Source organism: Nothoprocta perdicaria, unplaced genomic scaffold, assembly GCF_003342845.1.
Source record: "Nothoprocta perdicaria isolate Ctin4 unplaced genomic scaffold, notPer1 scaffold_65, whole genome shotgun sequence".
NCBI lineage: Eukaryota > Metazoa > Chordata > Aves > Tinamiformes > Tinamidae > Nothoprocta > Nothoprocta perdicaria.
The window spans coordinates 2,479,583-2,503,930 of record NW_020455921.1 but is presented as its reverse complement, the minus strand read 5'-3'; the positions used below and the strand labels follow the sequence as shown (position 1 = coordinate 2,503,930).

The following is a 24,348-nucleotide window of genomic DNA, read 5'->3' as shown; positions in this document are numbered from 1 at the left end:
TTTATGAATTCTGTGATATCTTAAGTGAATTCTCTTACGTATTTGGAGCCTCTGGCCTCCAAGAGTTTGAAAGCCAATTAATGGATGAGGGATGTGCTAAGAGAAACAAAAGAAAATTAATCCACAGTGCAGATTATATTCATTACAATTGGCATATTAAGAAGTATCTTTGCAGCCACATGAAAAGGCTTTGTGAGGGGAAATTCAGAAACCTCTGCAGTAGATAGCATATTAGACAACGTGTTTGTGCATCTCTTCAAACCTAATGCTTGGAGTATAAATTCCTAGGGACAAGGATTCCCTCTTCCTAGATATGTGGAAAGGCTTCATGAATAGTGGTAGTGTTTTTAAAAAGGTGTTCTATAAATCTGCCTTATGTTAGCTACATTTGGATTAAAATACTCAAAATTACTTTCCTTTATGCTAAGAGAGTCTTTTTTATATATACACTTTATATTGATGGGAGTTATTTGAGGTCTCTGTGAATATTTTTTTTCTCTGAAAGGTAGATGAAAGATCAATATATTCTATTCTGAAGCAAAATATGTGTTTCAAAAACTACATTTGCTTAGTACTCTAATTTGTGAAATTTACTCATAAAGTGTGCTCTACTGTTATTATGTCATTTATTCAGAACTTTCTTTAGTCCAAATACAGGCACTGAATGCTTGCATGTTGATAGGCAGGGATATCTTTTTCTGAATATTTTACAATATTTAATTAATATTTAATTTGAAGAAAATTTCTTGAATTACTTTTTTCATTCAAAATAAATTTGTTCTCCAAATGCTGATTCTGTTAAGCAATGTTTCAGCATAAGACATCAAGTAGTATTTATGGGTAGTTCTTTTGATTTTAAATCTTAGGGCAAGGAAGCAGATGTGTTTCATGGCCATGGCTGTTCATACTAGCAACTTAAAAAAAGAAAGAATAACCTGATGATAGTATATGTGAGAGAGGCATGTTCTTTTCCAGTTGCATCTTGTAACTCAACTAATCAGAACATTTTGGTCTAGACAAGAAGCATAAATCAATTTTTTAGACTACCTCRCTTGCCATAAAAAATACAATCCTCTCTCTGTTATGTTCTCCTGTGTGCTGGCGTTACAACAGCAACTGGCAGTTTCACGTCGATTTTGATCTCCYGGTAATGTTCTGTATTTCACAGAGGAAATGAGAAATCCCCAAGGTGCTGAGTGTCCCCTTCCTTCGGATGATGAATGGAAAGTGTCAGTGCTGACGGGAAATTCAGGAACTCAAGCAAGTGTCATTCTCTGGATATATGGAGACAGAGGAGTAGCTGGACCAATAACTCTTGTCAAGGACAACAGAGAGCAGATGTTTCTTTCCAGGCAGGAGAATGAATTTCAGGTAGCTAATGAAGGCTAAGAACATTATTTTACTATGTACCTTTCCAAAGATTGTTCTGTCATGTGAAAAGAAGAAATATTTTTCTCTTATGTTTACTGCATAAAATAAATTGCTGTATAGTCTCYATGAATACTGCGTTAAATCTAGCTTGTGCATATAGTTAGCAATAGAAAAAAATGTTCTTATTTTATATCTTCTTTTCCTCATTCAGTAGCCAAATCAGGACAACTTCAGAAATAAATTGCTTTCTTGAAGGTATCTGATTTTAACTAGCTTTAAAAACTATCCACTCCTGAAATATTTTATCTAGTGTAATAATCCAATATTCCGGTATATAGTTTTCAAAGCATATTAGAAAATGGATACCCTGGAACTAGTTCAGTTATGAAAGATAGAGCTTGGCCATTTTTCAGACACCATAGTACAAATAGCTGGAATTCCGGAAATTTTATATATGGGATTACTAAGAAGACAGTAGCCCGTGCATTATCTTGAAAACATAGAGTTYTGCAATTTTTTGAAAACATCCCATCTACGTTGCAAATAAAATTATACATAGATAGGCAGAGAGGAAATTACCAAAAGGCTAAAATTTCTGCTTTGTTCAAAGGTTTCTRTGTAAAATGCATGTGTTCTGTTGCTGTCTTCAGTTTAAGCAGCAGTGATACTTTGCACATTTTGCACATTTCTTTTCAGTACTTACTCTGCTAATACAATCTTGGTGTAAACCAAGATCATTTTTGTTGCTTATAAAAATATTCATTTGTATGAATGAGGCACAGGCAGCAAGATAGCAAGCTGTAAAGTTCATTTTTAAGCACGTATACTCTATGTGATCATCCACTGGGAATCCAGGTCTCTGAGTTAGTGAATAAATCATAAGCACTTTTGAATAATGGCATGTTTGCAATGTTAATCTATATGTTCTTGAAGATATAGACCAATTTCTCTTCTCTAACAAAGCTATTGCCTGTTAGAGCTGTGCACTCTAGATATYGATCTTGTGAGGGAACAGAATCTTTCCATCAGCTGGGGCTACTACTATGATTCTTTACATCACACCATGCTATTGCTTTCAGGCATGACAAAACAAATGTCACCAAAGTACTTTTCCCTCTTTAGCCTGCAGTAGATAGAATCACAAAGAAAAAGTCTATGAGTAAGATGTCTTTTTTTTCCTATTTTTTTTTCTCTTTAAGCACTATCCTCTTCTTGTTTACCAGGATAAGTGTACATTAAAATTAGTCACTTTTTAAAATTACAGCTACTTTTTAACATTTGAATCTTTGCAAATTTGATACTTTTGATGCATTTTCATTGATATTTCCTAGAGAAAAAGATATCAAATTTTGTTTTTAAAGTATTCAGCTTTGCTATACCTATAGTTTCTGGTATTGTTAGGAGGATGATAATACACCCTTTACCATAAGGATTCTTCCCTTGGCCAGATAAGGAAAATTTTGGGCAGAAGGTACTCTTCGTGTTCTGACAAGTCCAGATTTTGTGTTGAAACTTGAAATGACCACATATGCCAAAAGATCTAAGGAGGAATTAATTAGAATAAGCAGAAAACATGACAGCAATACATATTCACTGAACACCAATACTGTGAATGAAAAGATGATGTCTCATATTACTTCAGAGGTGGAGGAATGTATTTGCAATATGTGGCAAATGCCAGCAGTAATAGTTTTTTTTCAGGCAGCCTTGTGGTACACCATTACTTTACTACTGCTTCGATCCAAAAGACTCCTTTTTAGCGTTAGTAAGAATACTTGTAGAGAAAGATATAAAGTAGCATGAGCAAAAGTAACCAAATCTGATTCCACAGAACACAATTATTTTCTCAGACCAAGGGAAAGGACAAGAAGATTAACATCACATTAATTTTGCAAGCCTCCAGGTATTGTTTAWTTTGTTAATGATAGTCAAGTTGATGCCACATCTGTGCCAATACAAATACAGGTGTGAATTCCACAGATTCTTCTAAAACAACTGTTGTGGGCTATGGAGTGCACTTTAGGATAAAAACAAGTGAAAATTGGATTTTTGTTTTAGAAATCTGTGCATAAAGCAGGGTGATTTTATACTTATAACATGAAAACTTATTATACCAAAAGCACTAATGGTGGGTAAAAGTTGATGAAAGCAGAGAGGAAATTTTTACCTTTGAAAAGAGAAGACGGCTTTTTATTAATGAAGATAAAAGACCATGTGGATAATACACTTGTAAATGTTTCCAAGAGAAAGGCAATAAAATAATTTTTGTACAATTTCAATAGATTGCTTGATCATAAACCATGGAGTGGAATCGGCCGTTAGCAACCTTTTACTAACATCACTTTTGAGAAATAATATGATAATGCATCTACTTTTCCTTTCCTAGCAGTCCATTACAATGACCCAAAATGATTTATGTTCAGTTTAAATAACAGTTAAATTTCAAACAAACTCAGATAAGTGGGATGGAATATAGTTGTATAGTGTAAAGATTTTGTGAGTAGGAGCACATATATGCTTGAAAGTGCAGTTTGTAAGGTGCAAAATATACACAGAAACCTTAAGATAGTATCAATGACTTTCAGCCTGTTTTGAGAGTTTGTTTTTTCAGTCTCCAAAAGTTTTATATCTTCCTATGCTGTGACATACGTGGATTTAAGGTCATGTTGTGGTTTTGCATTATGAAAGATTTGTGACTTGTAGTTTTGTGARTTTACTCTTATGAAGGATTCTTGCTAACTTTATTTATTTTTTTTGTCTGTACAAACTTTGAAGACTATTTCTTGTAAGAATCTTGATTCCCTTCTAGCTGAAATCTTTTAAAGCTGTAACTCAGGAAGAAATGTGTTTGATTTTGAACAGTTTCAACCATATATTTCAAAATCTCCTAATCAAACATTGTACATTCTTCCTGTATCCTCAGATATTGTAATGGTTCAGAGAAATCTGGAAACAACTGCAAAAATAAGCATACAGTTTTATATGTCTTATTTTCGTATGTGGTGTACCTATACTTTTTTCTAGTAGTACGATCCAATTTGAAAGAATGTCAAAATGCAAAAAAAATAGGATAAATGAGTTCTGTACATACATGAGAACTGGATTTTCGACTTCTTTCATATGTGATAATTGAAAATAAAGAAATGAAAAGTTTAGGATTTTTTGCAAGGTGTTATCAAGGCTTTAGCAGTTTTAGGCATAGAATACACAGGCTTGTGCTTGTTGTTAAGATGATGCTTCAAAGTATCAGGGAGACTGAAATGCCTTTTTTTCATGAATAGCTTTAATGATAGTTTGCATTGCAATACCATGCATTATTCAGCCTGAATCCTCTATCTCACAAGCTTAAAGATACCTGTTTTTGTCATAATTTTATGTTGTGTTGATCTGTATTTAATTCAGATTAAAATAAAAAGCATTGGAGATATCTACAAAATAAGAATTGAACATGAGCAAGCAAGTGACCATTTGGAGTGGAACTTACAAAGGGTGAGATTTTGATGATGATCTTTTTTTCTACTTTATTAATTTATATATGAACTAACAACCTGTATCTTTATGAAGCTTCATCTTGAAAAAATGAAATGGATAATCAAGAAAATGCTGATTATGAGACATTCTTAGCTCTTTCTCTTCTCCAGTTCTTTTAAAGGTGACAAAAGCACAGATACAAAATCATTGATACAAAGTCAGTTCCCTGAAAGGTGTAATTATATCATTTTTTTTGCAACTAGTCCTAACTCATGTGGTTTGCAGATGCCAGTTTCAGTGTTTCTTCTTCTATCCGTTAGGGAGACCCTAAGTATAGGTTCTGGCTATGAAAGATTGAAAATGGTGGAGCAGCAATTACCTGTGAAAAGTGTACAAAGTTTATATGAAGTTTTGTGATGGGTGGTCTGGTGATTAGATTGCCCAAATACATCTCATAATTGCAGCCATTTTTATAGAAAAAGAAACTGTGGTAATATTCATTTAATTAATTCTTCTTTTCTGTTTCTGTATTCTCATTATTTTTTCTCATGACATTTTAACATGCTTGATTAGGTTAACGTTAACCCAGACCTCAAAGTATTTTTTTTTCTTTTAGAATTGACAAAAAGAAGTTGTGATTTGTTTCTTACCTTGGATCTTTGAAACACAGAAGCTTATTCTTTGTTTTGCCATTCAGCTTATACAGCCTGATTTTGACAACCATATTTGCACACAGTAACAGATCTTGACATTAACTCAATGGCCTTAATGGTCAAGAAATCAAAACAGAATGGAAGTTTAAACATTTCAGTTCACTTGAATGATTGTAGGAATGATTGCAGGAATTTTCTTTCCTSTTTGTTTCAGAAAATTTCTCTCACATCTTGGTCCAAATTTCATGTAACTCTGGAATTTCAAAGATTTCCCTTCATATGAATGAATAAATTAACCTAAAAGCTGAGTTTTCAAACAAAACACTTAAGAATTTGCTATTGTTATGAATCATCAGGGAGAGCCCAACTAATAAATACTCAAAGTTGGAGCCTTGTATGTTCAATTAGAGATTAAGAAACACTGCTGCAGAAGTATTTCATGTTTGAATAAATACATGGTTTTGTGATGAAAGAAGTGTTTGTTCATTTTACATAAAATAATACTATATTGGAAAAGTGAGATAAAGGTATATATTGTCCTAGTTATCACAGTTTTAGAATTTGAGTGCAAATACTTGTTTTCATAATTTTGGTCACCAAGCTTGTGCATTCCATACAAACATTCAAAACAGAAGTGCAGAGAAATAAGATTTTGGCATTGATTTCTTTTGTTAGAGGAGACCTATGGAAAAAATATAGTAATTGCTGCTATAATTCAAAATCAATAATAACTTATCTCCAAAGGGGGATAAAAACTGTTTCTCTAACATTAGGAAACATTTTCATCCTATTGTCTTTTTAACATAAAAATGTGTCAATGTTTCCACTTCTTCCAGAAAATCACTTTTCAGTCTTCAGGACTTCATTTCTTTTCAATCTTCAGTACTTCAGTGTTGTATAGAGATGAGCTATGGAAAGAAATCAGACAGAACACCAAATTACAATTTCAAGTTTCCTTCTTCTAAAAAGAAGATTTTAAAGTCTGTGACATGTTCAAAGAATAGAGGTTGACAGTTTCAACTGGGATACCACAGATGTGGTTAAAGAGCCTCTCCAGTGATGAGTCAAATAATAGAAGTAACCAAAAAAAAAAAAGAAAGTATCAATACAGATCATTTAATTTGTTTCAGAAATAGAAAAAGAGATTTAGAAAACTATTTCTGAGTGCTGGGAAGCAAACAAGAACAAACAAAATACCAGAAACAGTGAACTGGGTAACAGTTAAATTGCCTCTTCCCTAGGTGATGCTGCAACATCTGAAGAGCAAGAAAATATTGAATTTTCCAGCAAGCACATGGTTGTCAAGGACTTGTGATAATGGAGATCAAATCTGTGAACTTCCAGTTGTGGAAGATGGAAAGCCTGTGTATCCAAGTATGCACATAGTTTGCAGCTGCACAGTTGCATATATATTGCTTACTAGGTTTTCAGTACTAGTGTCATCTGAATTATATTGCTTGTGCTGTATATTTGTAAAATGTGTGTGTGTTCCTAGAGGTCTTGAAAGTGGACATTTAGACTGACTTTTGAAGAATATATTCCTGCAAATTCACTGCAAATCAGATTTAGCAGCATTGTTTCCATTAAACTTAAAATGATTAGCATGAATGAAATAAGTTGTCATGAATGAATTGTAGTTGCATATAACTTTTGTTTTCTTCTCTTGGCAATTCTTGGAAGTTGTTTTATACCATGTTTATGTCTACACTGGCCACTTGGAGCAAGCTGATACGGATTCAGCAGTTTGGTTATGTATCTATGGAAAAAGAGGAGACACTGGTCTAAGACCTCTGCGTAAATCTGATACACCAGTGAAGTTTCGGAGAGGAATGGTAAGTCGGAAAGGATTTGCAGCTTTTACATTGTCTTAACAGGCTCCTAGCAATAACTGTTACAGAARTATAGGAAAGTAATATTTAAGACTAAGGAAAATTAGCTTCAACTAATCCAGAAATGACTGCTGACCAGAATAAGTCAAAAAGAAGGCACCAAAAAGGAAAAGAATGCTATGAAGAAGCATCCTAAGATGATAAGAGCTAACTGTGAATATAAAAACATTTACTGTTAAGGTATAATGAGTTATAACTGTCTACAGCTCTCTTCCCTCTCCTGCCTCTCCTCTCTCCTCCTCTCTTCTCTCCTCTCCTCCTCACTCCTCCTCGCTCCTCTCCTCTTCTTGAAAGCATGATCCAGCCTCTTGCATTTAGAGAGTGAAAGCTATATGCTTTGTAATTTAACAAAATTTTGCCAACCTGACCAGCTTCATGATTCTATTAAAATAATTTGTGTTAAGTGTAATGCATAACAAAGACATACAAGCATGTCAGATTTCAGTTTCTTAAGGAAAATTGTACTCTGATTTTAGTTACATTTTCTCATTTATTCCAATACATAATCAAAAGACATTTCATTTTGGATCCAGCACTTTTGATACAGGCCAGGTATCATTAACGATGTTCTTTTTTTTTTTTTTTTTGACCATTGTGAGAGATAGATCAGACTGTTAAAATACTGCAGTTCCTGGACCTTCTTAATGTTGACAAATTATGGACCAATGTCTCGACTGTTCTAGGTCAGTACTTTTGAACTGGGAGCTGTTTCTCTTGGAAAGCTGCAGAAGGTGCTGTTGCGCTGTGAGGCTAATGCGAAGTCGCAGTGTTGGTTCTGTGATAAAGTCATTGTCCGGGAAGAYGAGAAGAATTTGGAATATGTTTTCTGTTGTGAAAGGTAGTACAAAGCATTCCATACAACTAACTATAAGATATAAAGGATATCTTAGGTGTATCCCTAGGGTTTATATCTTTTCAATATTTGCATTATACTGATAATGTTCTAAATATGATTTTATGGAAAAGATAAAGACAAATTTGACTAGTTTTATAATGTCCATAGAATTTGGTGCTCCAGAATAAGTTGCTTGAGTTAGTAGTGGTCATATGACCTGTATCAAAGGTTAAAATGCTTACATTGTGACATTACTAGTGTGTACAATGTAGCTCTATAACATATAGCGTGGTGCTATAGGGTGAATTATTCTAAAGGAGAAGATTGCTACCTTTTCTAAAAATAAAATTAAAAAAAAATAATACATATATATGGTTAGTTTCTTGCCAGGAAGTTTGACAGTCGTTCAGGCAAGCTGGCTATCTTGAGCAAGAAAAGTCAATACTGTTATCACATTTATCCTCTAGTGGAGGACACAGCTTAGAAAGAGTGCATAACAGGGCACTGTACTGTATTAATTCTGTGATAATTAATACACTAGATGATGATCAACAAGAATTATTCAGTGACACAGACTGTGAAGAAGAAATGGGGAAATAAGTTCTTTTCATTGATATCTTATGCCACTGAAAAAGGTTAAAATAATTTGGGAAGGATAAGCAGCTTTCATAGGACCCAAAATGTAAAGGTAAAATATCGTGTTCTACTTCAAGGAGAGTAGAAAAATTTCTTCAGAAATCTAATATCTTGATCTTTAGCTTTATGTTTTTAATTTTACATTGATATTTTCTGATCCAGTGAAAAAACCAAAATTTTTTATCATTTATCCTAGAAAATTTCAACATTTTATCTGACTTAAAAGAAATCTAGTGTTAGTTCCAGAGAATCCAAATACTCTGACTAGATTTCAATTCAACAGACTGATATTTTTCAGCGTTTCTGGATGCAGAATATATTTGCATAATAAGGCTTTAGAAGAAGAGTGATATAAATAAGTTGTCTAGTAAGACAACATTTATTTCTTAAGACTTACTTATGTTCTCTTATGAATGAGCCTGTTAATGTTTTTAAGACAAAAAATACGGTATGTACACAAATTCTGTCAATATTTATGTGATCTAACTTGCACGTGCATATGTATTTTCACTGATCTAGGATTTCTTAGCGTATGAAGATTTAGCTACAATATTGTAATTCACAGCATTAAGTTGAGTGTTTTTTACAGTAATTTTGATCTGAGAAGTCTCTCCTTTAAAATATGGAAGGAAGAGAATATGTTTATTGAAAAAGGACTACCAGAAAGCAATCCTGTTCTCTCTCATCCTGAGGATGTCATTGCTAATAATTTCTGGTTGTATTCTGAACCTGTTCCCTTTGGGGTAGATCACTTCTCTCTTTTGCCGGGTCCATCCTACGCTTTGGTGCATACTTTTCATGCAGTGCTGGTGGGGAATGGCCAAAATGAAGCACCTTGAGACCAAATTCTGGAACCATCTTGGCTTCGGAAAGGGAACACTTGTGCCTGAACTATCCTGCAGTAGTAGTCTAAGAGACACAGGCTATTTTGTACCTTATATTTTGCACCTGAAAAGCAGAACCTGATGTCTGAAGGTGGAGGGTGGAGTAAGGAGACCTTGTCAGGACAGATGGAAAAGTTATGTAAGTCAGTGCTGGACACTGAATGTAACCAAAATTTCTCTTATTTTGTACTGTTCAGTCTTAATACTCTGCCCCTGTTTTTAAGGGGAAATAGGAAGGACAGAATTAGGTTTCATCTTTGTTTTTCTCTCTGAAATTTGAAGTTAAGAAATAGAGCAAAGATACATATAAACTAGATACCAACAAAAKGGCATTCAATTCATGAATATGGTAGTGACACATGCTTATGCTTATGCATAGTTATGTTTATACAACTCTTCGATTTGTACTAATAAAATGCTTTTGTTGGATCAGATTCTTAATTTGTGCTTTAACAATTTTTCTAACAATATACTAGGGCTGTTAGAGTTTCTTTGCTATTATACATATTTAATATGAAAATAAGATGTAGAACATTCCAATATATGGTAATATGGAGGAGTACAAATTAATTCCCACCTGCTTTATTATTTTCTGTCCTATTCTTAGATGGCTTCCATTTATGTCTGAAGGTGTAATTCATTCAGAAATTGAGCTGTACCCTCAAGGTAAGAATTATTGTTACATTAAGTCAAATCAGTAAATTTTATTTTTTTTCTCTGATGAAATCTGAGCTGAATTTATGCCTTCCAACACATGAGGTAAACCTTTTTTCTGTTTSCTTTTTACATTTCTGAGTCAATATACTTTGTGTTTGCATTGTACAGGTAAGACCTAGGGAGAAAATATATAAGGAAATGTTAGTATTACAGAATGACACTTCACATCTTTCCTCAAACCTTTTCTTTGATGTTAAAGAATAGTTCCTTTATTAACTACAGTTTCTTTGTTTGTTTGTTTCAGAATTTCAAACAAACCAACAGTTGAAAATGCAAGAAGAAGCAAATGGTAGATACTGCAAAAATTTTATTTCTTTAGGGCTTTCTCTTTCAGAACTGACTGCTTTACACATTTATTGCCATTTGTATTTATTTTAAAAATACTAATTACAGCATGTTACTTGAATATTTCAGTAAACTTCAAACTTCATATTTTAATTTAAACAATAAATCACTTTATTTAAGCTTTCTTCTTAATCTGTTGTTTTACTTTCCAACCATGTTTTCTCCTTTTTCTTGGAAATTCATAGTTTTTTTTTCTCATAATTATTGGTTATTTATCTTGATTTCAATTTTTAGTTAAAAAATTATATCATAATMCTTTCTCTCAAGTGATATATATATATATTAGTTCTTACCATTAATTTTTCATTTTCCAATTTACCTGTGATTTCACGTTTGTTCATCTTGATTTTTCTGCCCTGGCAACCAGTAAAAATTAAATTACRTATCTTACTAATATATAATATTTTCTTGGCTGTTAGGAGTGCTTTATTCAATAGGTAGAGCAATAATTCAGAGGCTATCAGGAGGAAGCTCAGATATCTTTATTCTTAATTTATTGTATCAAGCCAGATAACCACTGAGATTCCAAAACTTGGTTTTAAACTGTGTGCTCATAGGAAGTTGCTAATTATAAACTTTGTATCCAATTATTTTACAAATGATATTCAAATCTCATTCTATTCTTGTAAACTTTATTTTGAATGACAAGTACCTTTGCCCTCGCTCCTTTCTCTACCTCTTCCAAAGCATTCATTTCCTGTCTGTTTGTCAGTCTCTGTGATATGACTGTTCTGGCAAAGAGAAATCCTCCTCTATATTGTTCCAATGAGCCTGGTTAGTCCCTTTTTCATTTACACATCTGGAACTCTACTTTGCATCATTTTAGCTCTTCCTGCCTGGATATGCCACAGCAGGTAAAAGTTGCCCCATAAACCTAAAAAAGAATGACAAAGACAGAGAGAGAAAGAGAGAGAGAGAGAGAAAGAGAGAGAGAGAGAGAAAGAGAGAGAGAGAGAGAGAGAAACAGAGAGAGAAACAGAGAAACTAAGTGCATGCCAGTATTCATCTGGCTTTTCTTCAGTGGAGATCATTTAGTCCTTTCAATGAGCATTTTGATCACAGCACTCTTGTCTTGACCTTAGGAGAACGAAAAAATATAAATATAAAAATATAAAAAATATAAAATTATATCTGAATTGTTTGCAAAATAGAATTCTCTTCTGGTCAGTAGAACTTTCTAGTCTAGTGTATCTGATGTTCTAGAAACATCCATATTTATAGAATATCTTCTGAGGTACATTACCATTTTTCTGATATTCCAGAGGCCRCTCTTTGTGTTAGATTGCATCTTTCTCCATGTATGCCAACTGAATATCACATAATTACAACTTTTTTTTCCCTCTGCTCTTTTCTCTTGTAGATATGTAGACTTCTAGTTATTAAGGAAGTATTGATCTTTCACCATTCATCCACAATGAATACTAGCTTTCTATGGCAAAGTGAATAAGACCAATGTGTTGCTATTAGTTAGTGTTCTACTTTCTGTTGGAAGTGTGCARAAATGCCATGAGGATTTTTTGCGTCAAGGGGGAACTTTGAGATCCTTCTCCTATTCCYATGTTGTCCTTCAAACACAAACCTTTCTGTTTTCAGAAGAAAAAATAAACAAATCAGTAGAGGAATGAAAAAAAATATATATTTTTATCAGGTTCTTGGAGAGCTTTGGCTCTCTCTTTAGCCTGAAAATTGTATTTTGCATGCAAAATAGTTAGCAAACACAGCCTTTGAAGACAAGAGTACCAACTCTGTGGTTTTAAACCTGCATTAATTAAAAGAAAAGCCTTGGAGAGGCTAATATAGAATAGAAAAGTCTATCCAAACCACTATACAGTAGGCAATGTACAAGCCAAGCAAAAATACATTCTGGCTGTTTTAAAACAAATATCTGTTTCCCAAAGAATTTTGAGTGTTTCATTGGACTGGAGGAATGGGTGCCTTATTTTATTCTTTGTACCATTCTTCATGAGTCTTTACCTGAGCATCGTTTTCTAGCCAAATGGTCCCAAGTAAGTTAGTTTAAAATATGTATATATTGTAGGGAAACAGAAGCAGCATTTTTTTTTTTTTTCCGGTAACTCTTCTCCCTTGTGGGGCAGGATTAAYTGTATTTGTTATTGACTTTGTCTTCATCTTCTGCTGTTCTACTATTTTAATTTATACTGATCTTTACATAACTTGTCAGTAGAGATCCTTCATCAAGAAAAAGTGTCTACGGACAAAGCCATAAGGGTGGAAATCAAGAGCCAACCAGACCTCAAATATTTGGAAAACAGGASATCAAACTTTTAGCACCCCTAGTCCTAGAACTAGTCCTATTTGTCCTAGTGGGGCAAATTTTTAAGAGACAATGAAGCTGACCCCAAATAAATACTTTTGTCAAACAGTAGATWTAGTTCACCTGGGCATGACTAGACAGCTTTCTATATGCATGCAATCCCAGCTTTTCAGATGGACAAACGCATCTTCAAATTATGAATAGCTCTTTTTTTTTTAATTGAGATTTTTATTAATTTGCTATCAGCTATTGAAATAATATATATGCATTTTATGGGAACAGAAATGACATTTTAGTGTCAGGGAAGCTTTGTATAAATTGAATCTCTTAAGATTTTTCTTTCAGTGTCAGAATTTTCTCCATCATCATTTTTTTTCAYGACAATCTCAGTATCAAGCCTCCATCTAAGCAAATAGAGCTCTTGTGGACATGACATAATAACATTAATGCAATATTAATTCTCTAAAATGAAGAGAAATTTCACTTAGTTGTGTTTTTCTGATTTCATTTCYTGTTCCATTTCTGTTTTAGAGCTGTAAATAACCCAAAATATGAAGGATAGATTTTTTTTATTATTTTTGATGTTTCTAGGAATGTCACAGATTCACACAGATTCACAGAATATTTAAGGTTGGAAGGGACCTCTAGAGATCATCTAGTCCAACCTTCCTGCTCAAGCAGGSACACCTASAGCATGTGGCACAGGGTGGCATCCAGGCGGGTTTTGAAGACCTCCAGAGTAGGAGACTCCACAACCTCCCTGGGCAGCCTGTTCCACTGCTCTGTYACCCTMACAGTAAAGAAGTTGCTCCTCACCTGGAGAYGGAACTTCYTRTGCTYCAGCTTGTGGCCATTACCCCTCGTCCTATCGCTGGCCACCAGTGAGAACAGCYTGTCCCCTTCCTCCCTGCATTCTCCCTTCCTGAACTTATACATATTAATCAKATCCCCTCTGAGMYGTCTCTTCTCCAGAGAAAACAGGCCCAGCTCACTCAGCCTCTCTTCATACGWGAGATGTTCCATTCCCTTAATCATCCTGTCACCAGGGATGTCACCAGGGCCTGTGCTCATTTTTCCTGCTTTACAGGTTTAGGAGGTTTGCAGGATAATAAAGTTATGCTCTRTCTAGGATGAATTTGGAAGATTTAGTGTTTAGCCAGTCTTACGTGGCCTCTGCCAGCACTGTTACTTTTTAGGTACACAATAGCTGCAGTTTCAAGGCTAAACAATGCCTTTATTTCTGAATAAGTTGCTGTGTCTCAGTTACAGCGATAAACAGGTTTTGATTTGATTTTTATTTTTCAGAAGGAAACTGGAAGATTACTGTGGTCACCGGAGATTTTGAAGCAGCTGGAACAACAGCAACAGTGTCCCTTTATGCTTATGGAGAAAACAAAGCTTCTGGTCCTATTATTTTGGGGTCTGGGAAACACCAGCTGTTTAATCCCAACAGTGCTGATACTTTTAAGGTATAGTATGGCTGCTAAAAACACTGCAGAATATAAGGCATATGCAAAATAGCTTTTCTCAAAAGTGGGTAATTGTAATAATATACAAAACTAAAAACAATATGAGCGTAAAAGGATTTGGATTTTCTTTCACTTCATGAAATATTTCAGAGGGAGTGCTAGAATTCTATGACTGTATTTTGAATTAGCAAAAGTATTCAGAATTACACAAAAGCAAACATGTCTTTCAGAATCAGCCTTATATGGCTGAGGTTCTAGAAAATAAAATTTCTTTTTCTCTCTTCTTTCCTCTGCTGGTACTAGTTAGATAGTCCTWGCTATGACCTGGATGTATATGGATTTTTCTAAGTGTCTGTTCACCACTGTGTACTCTTCCATGGGCTTCCAGAGGTATCACTGAAGCACTTTGCCCTGAGAACCTGTTCCTTGAGCAGGTAGGAGGAAAAGAGAAGGGAGAGTTACTAGAATCAAATCAGTCCTTTTTGGCGAGCTCAGGGGATCCAGRCCATTACCTGAGAAGTGCTTCAGAAGCATGGTATTTCCCAGCACTTCTGCTAGCTCCTTTAAGTTTCTTCAATTCTTATAGCTCCTTAGGATTGTTGCAATCATTGCAGCTAAAGTATGTAATTTAGAATCAAATTATTCATATATAATAAGCAGATGATGGAGAATTACTGACAAATTTGACAGAGAAACTTTCTTTGCATTTTTTATTTTAGCTTTCCAGTTTGAAGTATAAACTTATCAATGAAATTTCATGAAGTGCACCTTATGATTTATTGCATCACATGATGAATTTATAYGTAGAAACTTATTAGTCTTTTTTTTACTTTGATTTCTTTCAGTTTAAATAAAATCTTCAGCTGTTTTAAATAATCTATGCATTAATAATTGACACTCTTCTCTTTAGATACTGCCTTGTTAGAATTTGTCATGTTTTTCACTGCACATCTTTCATTCCTGTATCCTCCATCCATATTCATTATTTCATCAGTCAAAACTAAGATGTCTAAAATAAAATGAGAAGCAGTGGGAGAAAAAAAATCATGTTCTAAAAATAGGTTGAAACAAAACCATTTTCATGTTTTTCCTCTCATTGTCAAAATAAAAGTCTTTAATGAGCTCAGTGAGATTTTTTTCCGAAGTGAGATTACAAAAGTGACCACAAGCACCAACATGACTTTTTTACAGCCTTTTATGTCCAAAAACAGTTGGACAAAACATTGAGCAACCCAGGCTTTTCAATAGATACGCCCGAGGCAGCCTAAAATGGTTATCACATTGACTTCAACTCTACTTGAAACTGTCCATCTCTCTGCTAAGGATATCCAATAACCACATGAACCTCATTCCTCACAGAGATAAATGGAAAAAGTATGTAAAACTATCTCTACAAAACTATAGGCTATGCAATAAGCAAAATTTAGCCAGTCCCAATAAAAACATGTAAAAAGACCTAAGGTTCATAGGAAACMTTGGAGGAAAAAGCAAATTAACTTATCTTCAAGAAATTAGAGTGAATGGATATTGTACTACTTGTTCTGTAATTCTTAGCATGGAGTACTATCAATTTTTTTCTTGTTATGTAGGAACSCCCTGTGAGAATTTTAGGTCCCTTTACTCAATTTCAGGTTTACTTTTTCAGCTATTTGTTGAAGTCCAAAATGGAAATATTGGAAATATAATTGAAATATAATTGAAATATTAACATATAATGGGAAACAAAACAAGAAATATCCTGTATCTCTCTTGGGTCTCTCCTTGTATCCCTTTATGATGTCTGTGTAGCCTCCCTTAAGCTTTGATTTTTTTTTTTTTTTTTTGATATTGTCTGACTTCACTGTCCTTTATTATGATTATGCTTGTATGCTGTATGCTTCAGATAAAATGATTTTCACTGGGCAGTATAGGGCATTTCTTACTATGAGGCATGTTGAAWCTGTTTCTCAACCCAGAGATAATTGTTAATGTTATTGAATACCACARATACACGGAAAAGTTGAAGTTAGAAGGAATGTCTGGAGATTGTCTAGTCTAAACCTCCTGCTCAAAGCTGAGCCCTCTAGAGAAAGTTGTTGAGGACATTGTCCAATTAATTATGAATATATCTCAAGATATTATCCAAGCTCTCTGGGCAACATGTTCCACTATTTGACAATTTTCATCAAAAAAAAAAAAAAGTAATGATGTTTAAGTAGAATGTCTTATATTTCAATTTGTATGCATTGCTTCTTGTCCATTCAATGGATACCAATGAAAAGCATCCTGCTCTATCTTTAGTCACCCCCCTTGTCCCGATCTGGTATTCATACAAATTAATAAGATCCCCTTAAGTCTTCTGTAGGCTAAACAGTCCCAAACCTCTCAGCACTTCCTCATATTGCAGAAGCTCCAGTCCTTTAAAGATCATTATGGCTTTTTGCTGGCTTCACTCCCATATTTCTTGTACCAGAGATCCCAAACTGGAAACACAACTCACCAGCTCTAAGTGGAAAGGAATAATCACCACTGGATTCCCTCTTCCTAAAGCAGCCTAAGATATTTCTAAAGAAGCCAGGCTTTCTATACATCAAGAATATATAAACAAAAAATACCTGAGTCTTTAGAAAGGCAGAGCGGAAAGTAATTCAGATACACTCACACTAATCTRCATTGTCAAGGAAAAACAATGTAGCAATGTCTGTTAGAATGGGTTTTTTTTTTTTTTCAGTGCTTTTTTATCACTCTTGTCTGAATCATAAATACTGTTGTAAGCCCACTGGAATAACCGAGGCCAGAGACCAGTCTGTGACTGTGTGACCTGCCACATTGTTACAGAATCACCTCGTCAAATGGAGAATAGATCAGTGATCTAATCCTGATCCTAGGTTATGAACTGAGATGACCACCCTGTATGTACCTTTTCTTAAATGAATCTTCATGTGTCTTCAGAATCATAGCAACACTTTGAAGTGTTACTCTGTATTCAGCAGCACAATCTTACAATTCATCACTTCTTCATGTGTAAGCTGTTAGCATGCAGACACAGTATCATTCTGTTAGTCTGATTTACATAYATGTAATGAAGATTAAGTAGAACTTAATTTTCTTACATGGCTTGGCCTTTGCAGAGCTTTCTTACAGCCTAGGCTAGGTTGTATTCACCTGTATTCTGTAGGAAGGTCGAGTGAGTAGGGTTGTTGAAATATCTGTAAGATGAAAGGATGTCAAGTGAACTGGAAAAGAAAGCCCTTAAGTGTCACTGTACAATACACACTATTTATGCATCCAGCTTGGTTTTATGACAAAAAGAGTATGAAGGTGGAAGAAATGTTGGGGTTTTTTTTTTTGTGTTAAATTTACTTCTATTCCTTACATGTTCATATCCCTGTATTTCAAGAGACTGTTAAGTTTCAATGGGAGTGCCTGCAACATATTCTTATTCTTGAGTTAATGTGTAACTGTGCCAAGTTCATTGGCTACAATTCAAGAACTGGTTGAGTTCAGACATCTGGAAAATGCAAGCATCATGGGCAGACCTTGGGTGCTTTGCTGGTACATTAGGTATGATATTTCTGGCAACATTCAGCAGTTATGTGCTCACATGTAGAAATATCTTCTTCTCCCAAAGAGTTATCCAGTCTTTTCATATGTCAAAGGTTAAACTAATGCGGTCCATGATTTTTGTTACTCTCCCTGAAGCACACTACTTTTCTTAAATTTTGTTGATGAAATGGTTTTACATAGAATTCCTAACTGTCTGTTAAGCATAGACCCTGTCAGCTGTATTAGGCACTGGGATTTCAGTATAGTTGCTCCTGAAGAGTAGTTTTTAGTATAGTTACTCCTGATGTATCCAAATAATTTTCATACTAGCCTGAGTTTATTTCAAAGAAATTGCAGAGTACATTCTGTACAACAGAAAAGTACCTGTACCTTCCTTCCTCTGCTACATAAAAGAGGAGTCATTATATATATACTCTATCTTTCCTTTTACTGAGATGTTTTTCCACTAAACAGTCTCTTTTTAACTAAAGAGCTCTCTCTTCACTTTTCACTTAAACATCTCAAGTACATGAAAATATGTCATATTGACTTCACTGAAAATATCCTATTCATGCTAGGGACTGGAAAAAGTATTTGCCGTCTTATTTACAAACAGATTTAAAATTTAGTCCTTGTATCCTGTTCAAGATGAATTTCTTGCTAATAAACCTGGATTTCAATTTAGAGACACATTGTAAAATACGACTTTTGTTAAACTTCAATTTCAAAAGATATGAGCAAATTTTGTAATGCACAGGTTAATGAAAATGTTCCCATTGCCTTCAGTATGAGGGGAATGAGTCCTATGCTTGTGCAAGTGGCAAATTATAGTGATGCAAAACACATGGTTGTACTAACCAGCAGGCTAAATTTGACTAAACTGTGACGCAAATATGGTCCATGCACCATAAGGAAATGGTGCCTATTTTTTATATAATATATATTGCTACTAATATTATAAAATATTATGAGCATTGATACTGATGGATGTGCTGGTACATATTTATTGCCTGTAGTGGCAAAGAAAATGATGAAAAAATAGTAATTCCTACTGTCATTGTATCACAATGATATAATTAAAGTTAATAAGCGTTGACAGCCTGTCTTACATAAGTAAGGTCTGTATAAGGTCAAACTGCCCATCTTTTTGAGAACTTATCACAGAACAGGGCACAATTCAAACAAAAAACATCTAATACATGAGACTGGGTTTCACTGTCAACTGACAGATGAACTCTAAACGGTGATTTAAGTGTTGTGTAAAAACTTTATGCTGGAGGTTAGTGCTTGTCAGAATATGCTCTAATAGGCAAGCCCTAAGAAGATCAGCATATTTGACAGGTTTGTGATTTCTAGATTCCATTACCTAAATGAGATATCTGTGTTTCTACGCCTTGTTCATTAACTCCATGGGAGATTAGGTCTTGTTTATGATCTATGCCTGGCTGACATAAACCACATCAGAATCACAAATTCTTTCTTCAGAAATGTTATCCTTTAAATCATATGATAATCATGATTTTTTAGCCAGATCCAAATTCTGCTATATGCAAGCATAAAAAGTTCCAGAGGGGAGTTCTAAAATCATTTTTTAATATTTTTATAAACTGACCTTTGAACCTCAATGATACTTTGACCTTATGCTTTGTACGAGAAACTCTTGCTGTCTGATGATTTTGTCAGTTCTTTTTGTTTCTTTTTCTGGAGATTAGGAAAAGATTAGATTCAAGCTGTGAGTTTTGCTGCAACACTTCACTGCTTACCAGAATCAGTATGCCTTGAGAAGCAGGACTGATTAATCTGAAGGACTGTTGTAGTAACTCAGGTGTAATGTTGCTAGGACTCCAGCAAGCCTGTTTAGGGCCACAGACATATCCTAAAATATCTAATCATTCCATCTCTGTGCTTCCTTGATATTTGAGAAGTTTGAGGGCCTTGTAACATCTGATTACAGTGTAGAGGAGGAGTGTCTTTATTGTCTCTGTTCTTCAGTAGATTCACAACATACACGCTGAGCAAATTGTTGCTATTCTTCTCTTTTTGTGCCTGCATAACTTCCACTAGTGTAAACAGAAATTGCATGGCCATATCAAAGAAAGACTAGACAGCTCTTCCTGACATTACATTATCCCTCAGCAAAACTGCTAGCATTGCTCTTAGCTGGCARAATTACCATCCATTAATTTCAGCCTGTCAATCAAAATATAGCGAAGCACAACTTACCTTGAAACAAACAGGATATTTAAAAAAAGAATTAAAAAACCAATACTTTTGACTTTTGTCTTTTCTCTGAAAATCCCAAAGATTTGCCATGTCCCTGTGAGTGATGGATAAGTGTTGTCCTTGTTGTAAAATTAAGAAAGTGAAGAACAGAGGGCTTGTGGAATGTGTCTCAAGATGACTGAAGCTACGCTAGGAATATAACCTAGTAGCCTAAYTTCCAGACTGGTGCTTTAGTCATGGGACCCTTCATTTCTTCTCTGCATTGCCATTTTTTTTTCCACATTTCTGTTAGAAGGACTAGTTCCATAGAAAACTGAATATTACTTTTGCGGCTGTGGTGCCATAATAGAAAATAGCCAGGCTAAGTTTTTTCTTCTTTACTAGAGCAACAAAGTCAAGTTTGCTYTGCAACAGTTTGCAGAATGTTCTGCACACAAAAGTAGATTTATGAATGTCAGCTTGTGTCCACTTCATGCAGAAGTTCAAGATTATGTAGTCAATACTGGAAATGAAGGAGCAACCTCAAGATATAGTGCTTATCCTGGCAGAAGAATATTGTTGTGAGAAAATTTTAATTTGCATTTCACTGCAAGAACAAAATATGACATACATTTGACAGGATTCCAATTGGCGAAAAGTAGCATGTTAGTAAGTCAATACCACTGAGAGACCAATGTGATATCTGATCTGACAGCATAAATTGTTTCAACTCTTGAATATACAACAGGCTGAAGAGCTCAGGAGAGCTGAAACTAAATCTGCAATGCTCTTATATGTCTCCCAGAATATGACATATTTGGTCTCTGCCATTGACATCCTTGCCTTAATTTCTACCAAAGATAAACATCGGTTTTTGGCATGGAAAATTCCTTAACAATTTGTCAGGAACCCTTACTAAGCATGTTTTTAGTTCAGCAGTGTTTATCAACATTTTTAATAGGACTTTCAGGCTCACAAGTACAGAATTGTCTTTAACTGCTCTATCTCCTGTGTAAATTATGATTGCAAAATCTAATAATTTCTAAATGTAGCTTGAAATGATGCCTTCTACTTTTCATGCCTGATAGTCAATAGCAAGCAAGTAAGTGTACTTATACAAAAGTGTAAGTACTACGGAAGGATAGAAGACATAGAAAAGAAATAAACACATGAAAGTTGTAAGATGTTAACCAGAACTTCACAGAATCTAACTGAACTAGGAATATCTTCTGGAGGAATTTAACAGCTTGTACAGAATATCTATTCTGCTTTGATTTTTCCTCAAACTGTTTAATCAGGTTGGAATGATTGCTATGTTCCTTATCCAGTGACAGAAAGCCCTGACRTTGTGATGAATAGGTTTCATCATTTCTTCTCCTATTTCAAATTGTTTCTTTTCGTTTTCATTCCTTGATCAGATATACCATCTCTGTTTATTTTTGTGTGCTGTTCTTTCCAATGTACCAGTGCTCTACCAAACTTCAGCTACAACATYAATACTCTTTGTTGATCAACTTAGAAATATATCTGCCACCTTAGATTTCCTTCTGAACAAGAACTTTAGCATATCCTATATTCAATTAACATAATTAAGAATATATGGCTTCACTTTTCAGCGTATAACCAGTCACAACTGTTGTCCTCATATTTAAGAAACAACAGAGTTATACTAGCCAGTCCACAGAGCTGTTCTATAGAGGGAAAGAACATTAATTTTCTGTGAAAATTGATCAGTGCAAATTTGCACCAGCAAAAAACAGTGTGGGAAAAACTCTCACTGTTCAGATTTACTAATATTACTTTCCACAGCAAATCTTATAAACCTCCAAACACAAATTTTAGTTTTTTCATCATTATGGCACTATTCTTTTTTTTTTTTTTTTTTTTTTTGATGATAAGCAGTAGCAAATTGGTATAATCATATAAAATGATCAACTATTTTTGTTCTTTTATTCAGTATGATTTTTACCCTGTACCATGAGCCATCAAACACATCACTGAAAATGAGAAAATGAGAGCTTAGAAAGTAGTTAACCCCACTTTTATGTTTAGGCTCCTGTCATCAGCATTGCTGAGGAAACTTCTGCAGCCCGAAATGAAGTGGTTCTTATTTCAGGGCTGCASTATTCAATGTGACAWAGTCATGTTTTATTGTTTAAATTTRCTGCAGTGTGGCGTCAGCACTTCAGAAACTGTTAACCCTGACACTAACACACATAAAAATAGAAGACAAAGAGAACAGTGGGCCGCAGCAGGCTGATAAGTGCTAGGAATAGTTAATGGAGCGCTGCTGATGGTAACTGTATAGGCTGCAATATAGATTGTTTCATGCAGCACTGTCTGAAAGAACTTCTGTTTGTGAAAGTATTTGTACAGTAACACCAGTTTACATCACTGCTCTACAAAGTGGGTTCGGTCAAGAGTGCTAAAACCAAACTGAATTGAGTCCTTTGACCATTTTGGATGATACAATATTGAAGTCAATTACGTTATTCTTACAGACTATTGCAGACTATTCCATATGCCTTAGTGTGATTGCTCTGGAATTTATTATATATTAAAGCTTCATTTTCTCAAGAGCAAAACTCTTGATTACGTGTTAATTGTATGCTTAGCTTGCATGCACAGTGAAAGGAGATTGTTGAAAGGTGACATAAAAACTTATTATTAAAACTTCTATTTTTCATTGCAGATTAATCTCAGGGGTCTTGGGCAGCTATATAAAATTCGCATTGGCCATGACAACACTGGAGATGATCCTGGATGGTACCTGGAGGAAGTGAGACTTCAAAGAGTGGTTCCTCTTTCTGATCAGGAAATTTGTCTCCCCGTGGAGAGTTGGCTTGCCGAAGACAAGGATGATGGGGACACGTGGAGAGAAGTGGCAATTAAAAATCCCACAAAGGAGCTTTTGCCATGTATGTGCCAAGTATTTTAGATTATATAATCACTAGCTGTGTCTTGTGAGTATATGAGAGCTTTTCATGCTTCCTGAGCAGAACTGCCCAAAAGCCAGTGGAAACATAAGCTGTCCCTTCAATTACGACCATCTTTCTAGTTCCACAGAAATGGGAAAATATTTGTTTTACTACATGCATTTCCTCCTCACAACTCTCCACACAAAAAAGTTATGGCCAAGCTATCCTTCCCCTCCACCTCTGAAAATGACCCCGAATCAAATATTTTAGAGCAAGTWGTCTGTACACATGTAGCATGAAGCAGCAATATCAAGATATCCAATGTCAAGTGAAAACCAGCTCTTTTATAACAAGCTTGATATGAATCATTACACATGTAATGATTCAAGAATCAAGTCACAGCTATAAATATGGAAATAGCTAACTTCAGGATGGCATTGTTGAGACCTCAAAAGCTTGATGATGACGGTCTGTTCTCTTCAAGTGAAGAAGGAAATAGGCCACCTAAAGTAATTATTCTAAAAGTCTTAGGCCTCTACAAAAGAACCTGGAGATCTCATAATCTTTTAGCACATTTAATATAATAGTTTTTTTACAGGCTTCTCTTGACAGGATAGCAATGATGCAGCTGGTAGAGGATACTGTCTGGTAGTGGCAGATCTTGTCTGTGCTGTCATTCAGGGAAACTATTGAATAGAACATACAGAGCATTGCAGGAATCCATGATTCAACACACAAAAGGGGCATCATGCACTTAGTAACAACCAAATCATTTCATAAGAAAAGAGCAAACAAGTGAAAAGCTTCCATTCAAGGGAATATAATTTTATCAAAGCACCATCAATATTGGTGATGGGATGTTTTCCTATGGGTTTTAAGGCCAGAAGAAACAAGTGACTCCCATCATTACAAAGACCATAAAATACAAACAGGTATGTGCCAATCCAGTTTTCTTCTCTGCATTCTTTTTGTTATTCTATAGAACATTTAGTGGATTTAATAAGAGATTGGTCAGGGCAAACCCGGCCCTATGATTGACATATTCCATAGTACACCGCTGAGTTCATCCAGTGGCATAGAATCATAGAATCATAGAATCATAGAATGCCAAAGGTTGGAAGGGACCTCAGAGGTCATCGAGTCCAACCCCCCTGCTCA

At 34.7% G+C, this 24,348-nt stretch overlaps 1 protein-coding gene across 1 annotated transcript in view; it reads left to right on the top strand.

Annotated features, from left to right (window-relative positions):
• LOC112956589 (lipoxygenase homology domain-containing protein 1) overlaps positions 1 to 24,348 on the top strand; it is a 124,683-nt gene that overhangs the window by 6,979 nt on the left and 93,356 nt on the right. Inside the window, exons 4-11 of the mRNA XM_026050096.1 lie at positions 1,169 to 1,371; positions 4,774 to 4,860; positions 6,737 to 6,869; positions 7,176 to 7,327; positions 8,068 to 8,222; positions 10,347 to 10,405; positions 14,382 to 14,545; positions 22,965 to 23,190. Coding sequence (XP_025905881.1) covers positions 1,169 to 1,371; positions 4,774 to 4,860; positions 6,737 to 6,869; positions 7,176 to 7,327; positions 8,068 to 8,222; positions 10,347 to 10,405; positions 14,382 to 14,545; positions 22,965 to 23,190 — 1,179 coding nt within the window. The remainder of the gene's footprint in view (positions 1 to 1,168; positions 1,372 to 4,773; positions 4,861 to 6,736; positions 6,870 to 7,175; positions 7,328 to 8,067; positions 8,223 to 10,346; positions 10,406 to 14,381; positions 14,546 to 22,964; positions 23,191 to 24,348) is intronic.